Source organism: Camelus ferus, chromosome 17, assembly GCF_009834535.1.
Source record: "Camelus ferus isolate YT-003-E chromosome 17, BCGSAC_Cfer_1.0, whole genome shotgun sequence".
NCBI lineage: Eukaryota > Metazoa > Chordata > Mammalia > Artiodactyla > Camelidae > Camelus > Camelus ferus.
In genome coordinates, this window is record NC_045712.1 from 46131069 (window position 1) to 46147785 (window position 16717).

Sequence of the window (16717 nt, forward strand, 5' to 3'; positions counted from 1 at the left end):
ATGAGGATGACCTTGATAGGATACCTGTTGTCTCTTAGTTTCCTGTGAGGAGTTTTAAACAACTAAGGTAGAATCAGTGACTGTGGGTACCTCTAGGTATGGAGATGGTGGGGGAACTGCTATTTCTCCCTGTAAGACTCTTTAAAACACATGTACATAGAGCTTGGTCAAAAATAAAATCTCAACTATAGTAGTAATAAGGATAATTTTTCTTACACGTTTTTTCTTTTTATTTTTTTCCAAAAAATGTATTGAAATCGAATAGTATACATGCCAACATATCAACAGTGGTTGTTTCTAGCGATAGGATTGTGGGCCATTTACAATTTTTCTTTCATTTTCCTATTTTCAGAAAAAGTGTGGACCATGGAACTTAAAGATCACAAATCTGAAACGGGAGGCATCGCCTGGGCCACACCCACATCTCCCAGGGGAGAAGCCCTCTCTCTGTCATTTTAGCTTTCATTCGCCCTGCTGGAGCAGGGGAGCCTGCCAACTCCTTCGTTCACACAGCAAATATTTGTTGAATTCCTACAAGCCGGGCCCTGCAAGGTGATTCCAATACCCCAGCTTTTTATTGGCTCTCCTGAAGTCCTCAATGCCAGCTGAGGGAACCAGCTGGGGGATGGGCTAAGCCAACCCTTTGCAAACTTTCTGTGCACTGGAACCACCTGGGATTGATTCCTTCCCTCTGGGGTGGGGTCTGAGGCTCAGGAGGAGCAAGTAAGCTACTTGCTGGACACAGGTTTTTGCTGAACGTTTCTCAGAGGAACCTACTGGAGTCCTCAGTCATTTCTACACCATCATGGCTCCATGCTCTAGGCCCCTCATAAGCTAGACTTCAATCCCACAAATGTTTAAATGAAAAGCATGTGAGATACGGTGGAAGGGCTGCCTTTAGCCTATTAAGAGCAGGGCCCTGGAGACAGGCAGGCTTGGGTTTGAATCCGATCTCCACCACAGATGTGACTTACTTTCTCTATGCCTCAGGTTCTTCACACATAAAATGGGATAATAACTGAAGCTACCGTCTCAGGCTAGGGCTCTTGTGTGGTATGTGAGGGCATGAAGGCATCTAAAAGGCTTGACGAGCCCCTGGCACATGGTGAAGACAGTGACCAGTGACCACCCTCTAGCTGTTAACAAGGCCAGGGAACTTTCACAGCCACAAAGGGCCTTAAGGGGCAATCAGCTGACCTCTCAGCCTCCGTGTTCTCCTACGGAGAGGAGGATGCACATGCCCGCCCTCCTTCCCAGGAACGTTCTGAGCCTAAATCAGGATGTGCACAGCACCAGAGAGGACACCCTTTGGCCCTCAGACCCTGAGATTTTATTCAGTAAACGTTTCCTGATTCACCTGAATTTTACTACCAAGGAGATAATTAGGAAAAAGAAGTCTTCTCCTCTCCCCTGATCTTCCGAAACCTTTTCTTTAGGGAAAAGCCACCCATGTGGAGATCAGGTAAGGGAGGCATCACGTGTCCCTGACACTCATTAACACAAACTTAATGTCCACCAAGCATCCTGCTCCCAGTACACGCCATGACCCAGAGAGAATCCAGCAAGTTGGGTTTCCCCAACTTGACGAGAGCCACCGCCCTCTCCCCTAAGAAACCCCAAGGTGATGGGACCTCGTTCAGAGAGAGGGGGTGTCTCTGAGTTTTGCACCTTGGGATGAAGGCGAGGCTGAGCAAAGGGTTCCTTCGAAGCCCGCCCTGGGTGTGAGCCGGCTCCCAGGTGAGGAGCACGGCGCGGGGTCCACCTGAGCCCCTGCCCCGTCCGCCCGCCCGCGGGCACTCACGATCTCCGCCACGATGAGGAGCCCGGGCAGGGTGCGGAGGAACTCGCGGTCGTAGGCGAAGCTGCTGCTGGTGGTGGAGAAGTTCTCGGCGAAGGAGCTGGCGGTGGTGGTGACGGTGTGCGACCGGGCGCGCTGCGGCTCCTCCATCGTCGCGCCTCGGCCGGGCTGGGCCGACCCCGCCTCGGAGACCCCCGGCGCGGCGGGGCTGGACGCGCGGCCCTGAGCCCAGGGGCCGGCAGAGGGGGAGGGGAGCGCGGCGGCGCCGGGAGCGGAGCGCGCGGGGGGCGCCCGCGGGGGCCCGTCTGGCCGCGGCGCGTGTCCGGCGAGTGCGCGGCGCCCCCGGCTCTTCGGTGCGCTGGCTCTCGGGGGACCCCGGAGCCGGAGACCGGGCGAGGGGGACGCCGCCGGCGGCCGAGGGAGGCGGCAGAGGCCGGGTGGAGGGGAGGGGGCGTGGAGAGGGGCGGGCGCGCGGCCGGCGGGGAGGGGCCGCCCTGAGGAGGCGCCGCGGGCCGGCGGCCGCTTCACCTGTTGCGGGGAGCGCGCGGCCGGGAGGGCGCGGGGGCGCGCGCCGGGTGACGGGGCGACGGCGCTGCCGGGGAGCCGGCGGGGGTCGCGGCCGCCGGCTGCACCGTGCACGGCGCCGGCCTCTCCGGGCCCCGCCTCCCGCGGGCGGGCCGCTGCGAACCTGTCTCCTTCCACCTGGCGGCGGGCGGCTTGGGGCTCCGGGGCCCCCGGGGAGAGCGAGGCCTCCGGGGCCCCGGGAATGGAGGCGGGGGTTGGGGGTGGTGACTCGAAGGGGCGAAAGAGCGGCTGGAATTACGACCCGGCCGGACCTTAGACCCGAGGTCGATGCGAGGCCGCCAGGACAGCCCGGCCTGAGCTTCTCCCCCTCCCGCTGCGGCCGCCGCCGAAGCCCGGCGTGATTTCCTGCCCCTCCCGTCGGGAACAATTTGAGGAACCAACTTAATCTCTGGCTTTGAAGGCTTGGCGCTTCCAGGCGCTCGCAATGGCTTGATCGCGGGGATCCGCGGAGCCTCGGTGCCGGCGCCTGGCCCGGGGATGGGAGCGGGGAGATATCTGGGGTCCCTGGTCATGATGAATCACCCTCAGAAGGAAATGATGGGGGAAAGCTGGAAAGGGGTGGGTTGTGCAAACCGAAGTTTCCGACGAACAGCCTGTGCTTTCCTGGGTAGTGGGGAGCCCTAGACAGTGAGGCAGGTTGTTAAAGGCTCCGCCTAACCCGAACTCCCAACACCCGCACTTCCACTTCTCACCTGTGAGGACCTCCACCCTCTCTAGGCCTCGGCCGTGCCATCTGGAGAAGGCAGAGATGGGTCTCTTGCTAACAAGAGCATCTTCCTGGCTCTCTCTCCTCTTTTGTGAAAGGATGGCCAGAAACGTTCTATTTCATTCGGAAACCACCAAAAGGAAAGAAAATAATCCTTTTTCGCATATAGGGAGTTGCTTTGGGGTCACAGCAAAGGCATTCTCTCTTATCTGTTCCAAAACACGTTTGAAAAAAAGGTCACAAGGGACTTTTTTTTCACGATGTCCTATCAGCTGAGCTGAAAAGAAAGCAAAAACTACAATCTAATAAAACAAAACAAGGCATTTGTTTCTATTAGGCCTAGGGCCTACCTAGAAGGATGTGAACGAAAATACTGCAATGTGAGTGAAAATACTGCAACCATATCAGTAAACAAAGAATGCTGACACCAAGTCATCAGCGGCTGCCGCCACCCCCCAATGGGGACAGGCCTGCAGCCCAGCCTCTGCAGCCACTCACAATGGTGCCCTCTGAGCGGACTCAGAATAAGAAAGGAAAGGATACTGGCCCTAGATAGCTAGGTGCTTGTCAAAGGAATGAATTCAGTGAGCCCAAATGTTTGCTTCCTCCCATACATAGAAAAGCACTAAATTCTTTAACTTGAGATGCCTAGTTTTCTTTAGATAACAAGTAATCTTTTATTGTTCCAACTACCTGGTCTTTGTTGTAAAGCTCCTATATATCCTAGCTCCTCCCCTATCTCTTCAGAGCAGTTCCTCAGAACCATCTGAGAGGCTGTCATCCCGGCTTGAGTCCTCCCGCCAAATAAACATAACTCTTAACTTTTAGGCTGCGCATTTATTTCAGTCGACAAGGACCTCAGGGAGTAAACCTTAAGGCTTCAAAAGCATTACAAAGAGGACGATTTAGAGACATTCCATCCGTGAGCATTTGCCAAGCATCTTGGGCTGGTGGGTAAATAGAACTAAAAATATAGCACTTTCCACTAGAGCAGTGGTTCTCAAAGTGCGGTGCCCGGCCGCGCAGCGTCAGTACCACCTAGGAATTCTCAGAAATGCAAGTTCTCAGGCCCCACCCCAGACCCACTGAATCAGAAAGACTATGGGGGCGCGGGACCAGGAAGCTGTGTTTGAACTAGGAGACTTCCTAGCTTCCAGGAGACTCTGCTACACACTGAAGTTTGAGAGCTACTGGTTTAGAGAAACTGACAGTGCTGCTGCGGAAATAGGAGATACACACGTGACAGGGCTGGAGAAGCAGTGTGTGGCATCACGCAGAACACTGAGCAAAGGCAGGAAGGCAGGAAGGAAGTCTAGACAACTCTATTTCTGTATGACAAAGGACAGCCCCTTCTCAGAAAACCCCTGAGACCAGATGGATTTCAAAACTCTTTTTTTTTTTTTTTTTTTTTAAGAAAGGTAAAATGGGGGTATAGCTCAGTGGCAGAGCACATTCTTGGCGTGCATGAGGTCCTGGGTTCAATCTCCAGTGCCTTCGTTAAAAATATACATATATTCTAGATAGGTAAAATGTACATATACCATACATGATATAACACTCTCTGTGAGGTCTGGAGTGGTACTTTAATCACATGCACTAGTTTTCTGCAATGAAAATGTATGAATGACAGAAATGTGTGTTTGGGTTCTCTCCTGCAATGTGATAAATGCTCCCAAACATCAGTGGTGTAAAATCACAACCATCTTACTTACTCATGAATCTGTGGGTCAGGTATTTGGGCGGAGCTTGATGGGTAGAGTCTTCTGCTCCATGTGGTGTGGGCTGGAGTCACTCATTCAGCTGCTTTCAGCGGGTGGCTGGGCAGGCCTGGGAAGTCTGAAAGGCTGTCACTCCCACTCAGGCACCTCAGTGCCCCTCTCCCCAGCCTCTCTCCGTGAGGCTTCCTCACAGCCTGGCGAGTGCAGAGCAGGTGGACTTCTACATGGTAACAGGCTTCTAGCACGGAACACGATGAGCAAAAGGAGAAGCCTGCAGATCCCTTAAGGCCCAGCCTTGAAAGCTGTACAGCATCATTTCCGCCACATTCTATAGGTCAAAGCCGGTGATCAGGGCAGCCTAGATTCAGACAGAGGGAAAACAGACACCGAGTCTGGATGAGGAGCAGAAAAGGGTTGTAGCTAGCTTTTAATCCATGAAGTGGGATAGGTAAAGACAATAAATAGCTCTGCACCAGGTTAAGTCAGGTGTTTCTACCAAATCAATTTTCAGCAAACTTGAGAAGAAACTTTGGGTTTTCAGCTTCTTAGATTTCAGAATCACAAAGAGGCGATTGTACCCTGGTTGTTGACAAATTGGCTGCTCCTTTCCAACTGCTGCCCAAATTCAGGTGCTCATCTTCTACTGGGACCACTCCTGATTGGATGTCCATCCCTCCAGTGACATATTTACCCAGTCCACCCTTCGTCTTCCTGCAAGGGTTATTGTCCTGAAACCCTAGGCTCACATCCCACTGTACACAGTGTAAAAGTCACTAGAAGGTGGCACAACCCTCGCTTCCAGCCTCTTCCCCAGCTGCTTTGCAATGCCTCCCATTCAAACCCCAAATGCATTTTCACATGTCTCTAGGTGTGACTACTTTATGCCCATAACCAGCTTGTCTCATCCTAGAAAGCCTCCAACCATCACCTGCAGAGCAAAATCTCCATCTTTCAAAGCCCATTTCAAAAGCCATCTTTTCTGTGATTTCCTCTAGAGTTCCATAAAACTTGTCCTTTGCTTTAGAATTCATTAATTTTATGCACCTCTCTTTACCACTTCTGTTTTTAGCCTTTTTTTCTTATTGAAATATAGTTAATTTACAATGTAATGTTAGTTTCAAGTGTACAGCAAAGTGATTCAGTTTTATATATATATATACTTTTTCATATTCTTTTCCATTATAGGTTATTACAAGATCTTTACCACTACTTGAGGGACTGTGAATTAGCCTTCTTTATCTCCCTTCCCACCAGAGGAGGTATGGAATGAACACTGAGACCCAGACATTATTCTTTTATTTTTTTTAATGGACGTACCAGGGATTGATGAACCCAGGACCTTGTGCATGTTAAGCTTGTGCTCTACCACTGAGCTATACTCCCACCCCCCCAAAAACGTTATTCTTATGTGCAGAGAAATATCGAAGAAAGAAAAGGTAGGCCCTGCCCTCCTCTGGGACTTCATGCAGAACAGAAGTCTGAGCTGAGAGGTCTGAGCTGACCTTGTGGGAGGTAATATAATCTGTTAAATGGAGGAGAAGGTGGACAGGTAAGACATCACCCCAGCCTACAGGAACTGGCCAAGTGACACCACAAGTGCCAGCTGGCGTAGACAAACAGATACAGAGAAATCGAAGGAGCCCTGTTTGCATGGAAGAAGGTACATGCGTGGGGTGTAGTGCTGAGGGTTCATATAGTCTGATATATGGTTTCCCCGAGGCCATGTGACCAACAGTGAGCTATGAGACAGCACTGCCAAGAGTCCAGGGAGCCCAGGCCATTCCATGAGGACCCAGAGCTCACCAGTAACTCAAAGTGGACCCCTTGCCACAGACATAGAAAACAGATTGTGGTTACCAGAGTGGGGCAGGGGGTGGGGAGGGGTAAACTGGGAGTTTGAGATTTGCAGATACAAACTACTATATATAAAATAAACAGCAAGGTCCTACTGTACAGCACAGGGAACTATATTCAGTATCTTGTCATAACCTGTATTGAAAAAGAATATGACAAGGAATATATATGTATGTATAACTGAATCACCATACTGTACATCAGAAACTAAGACGACATTGTATATCAACTATACTTCAATTAAAAAATAAATAAATAATTTTTTAAATTAAACAGTGGACACTCTGTGACTTGCACCTGCTATCCAAAAGAGGACCAAGGGACATTCTCATTTATAAAGAACTTCTTATAGATTCACCTATCACACATTTCTCTTCGTTATTATTCTAGCTTAAAATTAATTATGGCAGTTTCAGGCAAGAGTCATCAGTGGATGTTAGAATTAGTGAAAGCAGGATGTCAGGAAAGGATATTTACATTGTCTCAGAGTGTCTCCCCAGAAGATGCTGTCTTCGTCTGAACACAGATGAATTCATAAGTAACTCTGCAGTGCCGAGAACTGTTCGACACCACCAGACAAAGTCAGCTTCACCAGATAGCCTGCACCTCCTGATTTGATGCATCAATAAGGAGGCAACATCACTTCTGTGGTCATCTTACCAAAATGAATAACCTGACTTCAGCTGTGAGAAAAGAACAGACAGACCAAAATTAAAGGACATTTTATTAAGTGTCTCAAGGTCATGAAAGACAGAGAAACACTGAGGAACTGTTCCACACTCAAAGAGGCTTAAGAGACCTGGGAGCCGAGTGCCAAGGTGAAATCCTAGAGGAATCTTGGGTCATTAGAAAAAGCACCTTAGTGAGGCAGGGGGTGAATTCTGAATAAATTTATATCTTAGATAACAGCATTATCTCAATGTTAATTCCATGATTTCAGTCTTGGTACCCTTGTTATGTAAAATGCTAATGTTTGCAGATTCTGGGTGCAAGTTTACAGGAAATATTTTTTTCAGCCACTTTTTTGCTAGCCTGAAATTATTTCAAAAATTAAGAAAATAAAAATAATTACTTTTGGTTGATTATCGATAGAGTTCTCTCATTCCAAATGTAATTCACATTCTCCAAACACATTTGATTTCGTGGCTTGTCCAGCCCAGAACTTCCTGACTCCCCTCCTCTACTATTAATGCATCTTGTAACCAGGAGCTTGACTGAGAAGTGAGAATATTCTTTTTAAAATTTGTCTTGAGGGGGATGTTTTTATTTATTTATTTTTAATGGAGGTACTGGGGATTGAACTCGGGACCTCCTGCATGCTAACCATGCGCTCTACCACTGAGCTATACCCTCCCCCAGAGAATATTCTTTCCACTCAGTCCTGAAAGCTACCAGTCAGTCTGGTCTGTCCTCAGTTTGAAAACAGACAGACATGGGGCCCAAATCCATTCACCAGTGAGCCTCTGGGTCTGGGGTTTGGGTTCCAAGAGGCTCTACCGTTTTGACCAGAGGTCTTAAATCCTCTGGGGTTAGGCAGATAAGGTAAGACCAGTAAGTGCATCAGCCAGTTTTGTTTTGGAATGGCTTCTTGAATTGTAGTCTTCTGAACCAGATACACTTGGGCTTAAATATTAACTTTGTATAAAGTTCTTCACTCACACAGAGGAATACATTCACTCCCATTTTTCTTGAAATCTATGATCTCCTGGGTCATGCTTTATTTTTGTGCTTTAGTTTTAGACCAGGGGACCAGAAATACTTCACTTTCCTGTTACCATAAGGCAACATTTGGGAACCTGGGGATGTAGTGAAATCAGTCCCAACATTCAAACCCTGTTGTGGGCATGTAATAGTGTGGTGGGGTCTGTGGTGAACAAGCGCACAAATGCTCTAAAAGGGCCAGCTGGGTTTCTGCTCCACCCAATTGTTACCATGCAAAACTCTCGGCCTTACTCTGGGTATTTCTAGAAATTGCAGTTTTAAAATATTGCCAACTATAAAACGTGAAAACAACCTAAATGTCCATTGACAGATGACTGGATAAAGAAGCTGTGGTATATTTATACAATGGAATACTACTCAGCCATAAAAAAGAATAAAATAACGCCATTTGCTGCAGCATGGATGGACCTGGAGAATGTCATACGAAGTGAAGTAAGCCAGAAAGACAAAGAAAAATACCATATATCACTTATATGTGGAATTTTTTAAAAAAAAAGACACAAATGAATTTATTCACAAAACAGAAACAGACTCACGGACATAGAAAACAAACTCATAGTTAGCAGGGGATAAGGGATGGGAAGGGATAAAATGGGAGTTTGAGATTTACAGATACTGACTACTATATATAAGACAGGTAAACAAGTTTCTACTGTATAGCACAGGCAATTATATCCAATATCTTATAGTAACCTATGATGAAAAAATATGAAAAGGAACATATGTGTGTGTGTGTGTGTGTGTGTATGACTGAAACATGATGCTGTACACCAGAAATTTGACACATAAACTGACTATACTTCAATTAAAAATAATAATAAATATTTCTAAAATATTGACAAGAGTCCATTGTTTTAAAATACTCTATGGGGTACCTTTGTGGGCTGAATGACGTATCTGAGAAACCATCAGTTGGCACTATCTGATTCATTATCTTCTCCCTCCCCAGCCCTCTCAGACCCCCTCCTTTGCTCTGGGAGGCCCTCTAGAGGCCTGGGAGGATGCAGAGTCTAGGCAGAGGGGGCAACTCAGAGCAGAGGAGCTGGAGGAACTACTGAGGTGAGTAAACTCTGAAGTCAGTAGTGGGATGCTGAGGGCCAAGGAAGGGTTAAGGATGGGATGTTAAGAATCAGCTTATTTAGAAGTAGGTGTTTGGAAGATGTAATAATAATTAAGTAGCAAATAATTTATTACTGACCTATTTTATGTCAAGAATTACCTTAACTCCAATTCAATTTTTTTTTATTTTTTAATTGATTTTTGTAAAATCTTCTTAAGGGTCTTCTCAATGAAAAAGACAGACTCCCCAAAGTTCTTAGGGCTCAAGAAACATTTATCTAATATCTACAATATGTCATGCATTACTGGACTATAGCTCCGTATGTCACTGTCCCTTCCCTTAATGAATGTGTCATCAAGGGAGGGGCAGGGTATAGCTCAAGTGGTAGGGCTCATGCTTAGCACGTACCAGGTCCTGGTTTCAATCCCCAGTACCTCCATTTAAAAAAAGAAAATTAAATAAATAAACCTAAGCACCTCCCCCCAACAAAAAGGAAAAAGAGGGGAGAGAGAGCAGTAAACCAGCAATGGGTGGGATCGAGTGTCAGTCTGCACAGGGGGAGGGCAGCATGGTCAGCCTGGCGACCAGGGACAGTTTCCTCAAGGAGCTGAAATTTGTATTCAAGGGCTAAAGTTAATTAAGCAAAGAATCAGAGGATAGAGGAGGAAATTCCAGAGGAGGGACACGACCGACCCTTCCCCCTCATCAGGAAGCACTGGACCAGTGTGTTTGCTGAGAGATGTGGCGGGAAGGGGGTTTCAGCCTTCCTGGCAGTCCAGGGTAAAGAACAATGGGCCCTCCCTGCTCCCTCCCCATTGGGTCAATAAACATTAAACTGTGCTTGACAAAGGGGAAGATATGGAGAAACTCCATCAATGAGCATTTATGAAGCTCAAGATCATATATCATACCCTCTCCTGTTTGAGACAGAGATGTAGGGACACTTGTGTGTATCATCTTCTTAGACGGTGAATAAAGCCAAGGTCAAGTACTTGAGGCTCTCTTGGTCTTCTTACTTTTTCTGCAATTACTTTTATTTATTTACTTTTAATGGAGGTCCTGGGGACTGAATCCAGGACCTGTGCATGCTAAGCATGGGCTCTACCACTGAGCTATATACCTTCTTCCCTGCAAGTACTTTCACTAGCCAGTAAAAAATTAAATTGAAGATACAAATAATATTTCTACCAAACCAAAGACCAACAAGAGAACTTGAGGATGGGGGTGGGTACCGGTTAACCCCCTCCTGGGCAGCTTAACTGACCCCCACAGCAGGTCCTAGAGTGGAAAATCACTGAGGTTTGTGGAAGGAAGGGCAAGTTTTCCTCCAACATGCCTCGCAAGGGCCCATTTATCACATTCAAATAAGGAAACAGATGGCATCAATCAAAAATGGACGGAAACCCCCGAATGGACTGTGTCTGAGAGTGAAACCCAAGCGGCATAGACCTTGGATTCAGAGAGGAGACCCGCTGAGACTGGAGAAGCTGCCCTAGAAGTTCGGAAGAGTGGTGAGAAATCGGAAGGCAGCGGCTGCTAAAAATACCTTGTGCTTGCTAATAGCACCTGGTGGAGGTTCCGCGGGTCAAAACCTACCGGTTTTATTTGGCAAGACTGAAAAAATTCTAGGCTCTTAGAACAATTTGGAACAGAGGTGAATTTGAGAGTCCTGTTGCCAACACTTTTTTATTCATTAGCGTTAATTAGGCACCCACGTGTGAATTCCTCTGCCCAAGGTACTGGATGCGCAAAGACCTGTCCTTTCAAAGCTGACTACAACTCAAAGAAGCGCCAGGAATCTTCCCGAATGAAATCAGAAGCGCATGCAAAAACTGGACAGCAGAGATAAAACGCAGGGTTGTTATACACTTCATGTGTCTCACCAGAAGACTCTCTGGGAGGAGCACATTAAGCAAGCAATTTAGGGAGTGGATGTTTGCTTACTGAGTACTTTTGCTTTAGAAAGAATTAATTAGCTGGGAGGGTGAGGCTCAGTGGAGAGCGCATGCGTAACATGCACGAAGTTCTGGCTTCAATCCCCGGTACCGCTATTAAATAAATGAATAAACCTGTCACCCCCTCGCCAAAAAAAGACAGAAAGAATTAATTGGAGGATTTGTTTATAGACGATTAACTATTTGACTGAGGAGAGATGGTGGAGCTGAGAAATTTCAAGGTGGCTAGCATCTTTGTCCAAAGAGTCCAAGAAGCACCAATGAAACACCACGTTTGTATAAAAGGACCCATTTAAATAGTCATTCTTGAAGAGTTGCCGGCATATGCATTATGGGGTTGCTCTAGAAATTCTATAGCCTGCTAATAAAGCCAAGAATCACCCTCTTGTGTATTTGCCTTTTAATTCCCATGTTCAAGTCCACTTTGCTCGCAGGTAAGTTACTGCTCCTTTGGGCCAGCACGTGCTTGCCTCGGATGGCTGGGGAGAGGCTCTGAGCCTGGGTAGCATGGCCTCAGCCTCCTTTGCACAAGCCGAAGTCATATTAGCATCAGGCTTATTAATGGATGACAAACTGCACTCTGGTTTCTCCCCACCCTCAGCCTGGTGAATCTGTAACCAGAAAAGCCAGTTTGGTCTCCAGGCACCATCAGGGGTTGGGGTTGATGGAGAAGGAGCAGGTGGACTAGCTTCATGGGATCTGTGCTTTTCAGAGTGGGGGATCCTGTGAGAGCCTCAGAATGTATTAGAAACTCACTGCCAGTGAAAGCGGAATTCACCAGGGCCTCGTAGCCTAGTGCCTGGATAAGCATGCAACCAGATCTGGGGAGAAAGTAGGGTAAAAAGAGGTGATACTTTTCATAAAACCAGAGTATCATGGGACCCCTAAGCAGACCGGAACAGGCACAGAGACTGCGGGCACAGAGCCTCCCACGTTATTAGTGCCATTTTTATGACTGTCTCCATCTCTGGGAATGGATCACACCCACCTATCACAAGAGGAGGAGCTTATGGAGGACTTTTCATCCTAAATTAGAGATTACAATCACCTCTCCCCAGCAGTCTTTTTTCCAGTACTTATTTTAGCAATTCTTACATGACAGACTCTCGTTGTCTTCGGATGTCCCCTGTCCCCTTCCTCCTTTAATAATAGAACTTTAGAGTTTTAGGTGGACACACAGCCAACTAGTTAAGCACATTTCCCAGCCTCCCTTCAAAGTGAGGTGTGGCCATGTGGCTAAACAAATAATAACAGTAATAACAGTTTACAGTCTCTAAGTGCTTTAGATGTATTAACCCACTTAACTTTCACAGTAATGCCATGAAGAAGCAACCTAAATGTCCATTGACAGATGAATGGATAAAGAAGTTGTCATGTACATATACAAAGGAATACTATTCAGCCATAAAAAAGAATGAAAGAATACCATTTGCAGCAACAGGGATGGACCCAGAGATTATCACACTAGGTGAAGTAAGTCAGACAAAGACAAATATCATATATCACTTATATGTGGACTCTAACAAAATGACACAAATGAACTTATTTACAAAAACAGAAAGAGGCTCACAGACATAGAAAATAAACTTACGGTTACCAAAGAGGAAGTGGGGGGAGGAATAAATTAGGAGTTTGGGATTAACAGATATACACTGTGTATAAAGTAGATAAACAACAAAGTCCTACTGTATAGCAAGGGAATTATATTCAATAGCTTGTAGTAACCTATAATGAAAAAGAATATGAAAAACTATATATATATATATATATATATATATATATACACACACAGCTGTTTCACTATGTTGGACACCAGAAACTAACACAACATTGTAAATCAACGATACTCCAATTAAAAAAAACCCTCCATGAATTATTAGGAAACAGAGGTGCAAGGATAGTAATTGACTTGGCCAAGACTACAGATAGTAAGTGGTAGAACTGGGAAGTCAGCCCAAAAAGTGGGGCCCCAGAGCTTGCATTCTAGCTCACATCCAGCCCAATGGAATGGGAGCAGAACTTCCAGGTCATGCCCTCAAAGGGGAGAGGCTTGCTCCCCATTGCCCTGTCTCTCCTTCCTGCTGGCTGGAAATGGTCATCTGAAACTACAAGATGGAAACCGCCTGTTAAAGATGTCAGGACAAGATGGAAGGAGCCTGGGTACCCAACACCACAGAGGAACTACTGAGGTGAGTAAACTCTGAAGTCAGTGGTGGGATGCTGAGGGCCAAGGAAGGGTTAAGGATGGGTAGACTTTGTTACAGTAAAACTGTAAGAATATAACCTAGCTAATCCACCTTAGATCAAGAGAGAAGTTGCAGAGGGAAGGGAAACACGTCTTGGAGCACCTCCTATATACCCACTGTCTTCACACATTATCTCATTCACTCCGCACAGGAGTTCTGCAAATAGGCATTGTTAGCCTATATCTGGAATGTGGAATCTGAGGCTCAGAGTGGTTAAGTAACTTGCCTAAGATTACATAGCTGGTAGGTGGAGAGACTGAGATTTCAACAAACCTTCTCCAACGACCTCTTTTCCACTATTCTACAGTGACAGTTGGGGAAAAGATGACTCATTCATAAGCATTTCTACAACATCTGTGTCATGATTCATAACCCTTTAATTACTTACTCCTCACAGCAAACTGATCAGATTGTTGTAACTTAGTTCCATTACGTAGGTGAGAAAACAGACATGACACACGATTATATCTCCAAAGTCAACAGAGGGCTTAGATTTAGAAACCAGCTGCACAAATTCAAGGCTGATGACTCCTCTACAAACAACCAATCTGAGAACCCAGAAGTCCTTATCCTTGGAAGGCAGCTATGCTCACCACTATACCACCAACGCACACTAGAAGTCCTTATTTTTGAAACTTGCAAAGTGTCTTCTCATTTTTCATGAATTTTAATGGTGGGAGATCCAAGGGGAGGGAGGTCAGTTGCTGATAATACAAAAGTGCTGTGTTAAATTTGAATTTTAGAGGTTTTTCCTATCAGGTTTGGCTATTCAAGATTTGTTGGTCACATCAACTCTTTTGAGTTGAAGGGGACAGTTACATAAAGCCCCCAACCAGGAAGCTGGCCCTCTTCTAGAGACACCACAGGGTGGGGTCACTGAGGTTCTCATTCTGGCCATGGAAGCCCTCAAGATGGGTGATCTGGAGAGCCCCATGTCCTCAGTACTGTCCTGCCTCTTCTCTTGTTTCCTGTAGGAGACCAGCTTTCTCTGTTCCTGGTCTATCTTGGGGGAAATGGGCAAAAGTTCTCTACTCCACATCTCTGAGTTAACAAGGGCAGACAGACCCCACTGGAACCTACATCTCCCACCCAAATTCCCAGAGAAGGGGCCCAAATGGTGTAGCTTAAGCCCTCTACCTTCCCCCTCATCCAATCAACAATGGCTGGTGCACTGCAGCCATGTAGGTTTTGGGGGAGGACCATTCCCATGGAAACAGTAGAGGCCAGGTGACTTAGCATAAGGGTCCTCAAATCTAGCTGCACATCAAAGTACTCCGGGAGACTTAAAAAACTACCAAAGTCCAATCCCCATGTCAGAGACTATGATGTGATTGGTCTGGATGGAATGGAATATGGAATCCTGGAATTAATGTTTTGGGGAAAATTCCCCAGGTGATTCTTTGTAGGTCAGAGTAGGGTGTTTGCAATGTATCTTCACAGCAAAGAGGAACCCTTTCAGAAAAGTTTTTAGCAGGAAGCTGTGTGTTTGAAAAGCCGCTTGCTTGGCTCTGTGATTTGTCAGTGGCTCCATTCCCCGCTTATGTTAAAGAAACATCTGAAGATCTTGCTACTGGAAGAGTGGTCCCTGGACCAGCAGCAGCAGCAGGGGCACTGCAGAACGTTGGCCCACCCCACCCCAGACCTGCTGGACTAGACCCTGCGTTTTAACAAGATCCTGCTTGCTTCAGTGCACATTAGAATTTGAGAAGCACTGCTTTAAGCCCCCGGTTCTCAAACCTAGTTGCACATTGCAGTCACTTGGGGAGTATTAAAAACTACTGAGGCCAGACTCCCCAGGGGATTCTGATTTAATTGGTCTGACGTACAGTCTTGGTATTGGGATTTTTAAGAGCTCCCCAGAAGACTGAAATAGGTAGCAAAATTTGAGAACTCTGGCCTTACGAGTCTTCCCTTTCCAACTCCCCACCCCACTTCTCTCCTTGCCCCCCCCCCCCAAGAAAACAACCAGAGGAATCAGTACCAAAGATCCCACCTCTATTACAATGGTGAATTCCAAGAAAGCAGTTACCCTATTTGCACTGTTTGATTTAGGCTTAAGGATGGTAAACAGCTCCAGGCAAAAATACAGCATTTAAAGATCTGACTTGAACTCTTACAAGGATTGATTTGGAAACCTGGTGTCTAATTGTCTACTCCTTCCCTCTCCAGAGCTGCACCCCTAGGTGTCAGCCTGGAGTTCTCTCCAAGCTGCTGTTTGAGGGCAGGGGAAGGGGGAATACATATTAGGCTTCCTGACATTCACCTCCTTTTCCTCAGCACAGGATGAAGAGTTTGTTTGTTTGTTTGTTTGTTTGTTTATTGATCTGACATCTCAACTCAGGGACATTTTCCATTTTGCCTAAGATCGCAGCCTTCTGGGCTGCTCAGTTTATGCTTTGCCCCAGCTCTGAGCAGTTACAGTGAAAAGCATGCCAGCGCCCATCAAGCAGGGCAGACAGCATCGCAGGGAAATAATCGAACACCACGGCCGAACAATTGTCCTTTGGTATACGGCGACCTTCACTGGGGGAGGGGACCCCTTTGCTTTGTTAGTCTCCAGATCAGCCTCACAGAAAAGGGTCTGTGCTCTCCCCCCGAAAGCCAGTCATCAACCCAATCCTGGGCTTTTCTGTCACCTTTCAATCTTCCCACTTCCCTCCTTTTTCTTTTTCTTGGGAAAGAATCGTGTTTCCTAAAATGGGTTGAAGTTGATATTGAAACTCAAAACCAGAGAACTTAAATCTAAGCCATCTTAAAGCGAAGCCGTCTGCAGCACTGGTGATCGATGAAATACAACGGAGTAGAGATACAAGGCTGAATGAACGGGTAACTGGGTCACCTCCCCAGATCTGGCGCCAAGCAGCAGCCAATTGGAACTAAGAAAATACGCCACGGGTCCTTCGATCTTCCTGAACCTGGTCTTGAAGTTGAAGGGTGAGTTCCTGTGTGACAGGGTGGGTTTGGTGGACTTTGCGTTTGCCTCCCCAACGTCCACCATACCACCTCCATCGTTGTGGGGTGGCCGCAAAGGGAGAATGAGTCTGACTCCACCCTCAGCCCCACGGCTGGTCCC

The 16717-nt window shown here is 46.8% G+C and overlaps 2 protein-coding genes across 3 annotated transcripts in view; both read right to left on the bottom strand.

The window, feature by feature from the left end:
• The window catches only part of CMTM8 (CKLF like MARVEL transmembrane domain containing 8), a 71613-nt gene extending 69024 nt beyond the window's left edge, over nucleotides 1-2589 (bottom strand). The window contains exon 1 of the mRNA XM_032459371.1: nucleotides 1802-2589. Within this exon, the coding sequence (XP_032315262.1) occupies nucleotides 1802-1948 (147 nt within the window). The 5' untranslated portion in view covers nucleotides 1949-2589. The remainder of the gene's footprint in view (nucleotides 1-1801) is intronic.
• GPD1L (glycerol-3-phosphate dehydrogenase 1 like) overlaps nucleotides 1-16717 on the bottom strand; it is a 157795-nt gene that overhangs the window by 48388 nt on the left and 92690 nt on the right. Inside the window, exon 8 of one of the 2 annotated variants that reach the window (XM_032459368.1) lies at nucleotides 3947-5165. The exons of the other annotated variant lie outside the window; for it this stretch is intronic. Coding sequence (XP_032315259.1) covers nucleotides 5156-5165 — 10 coding nt within the window. The 3' untranslated portion in view covers nucleotides 3947-5155. Of the gene's footprint in view, nucleotides 1-3946; nucleotides 5166-16717 lie in introns of those variants that run through there. 2 annotated transcript variants of the gene reach the window in all.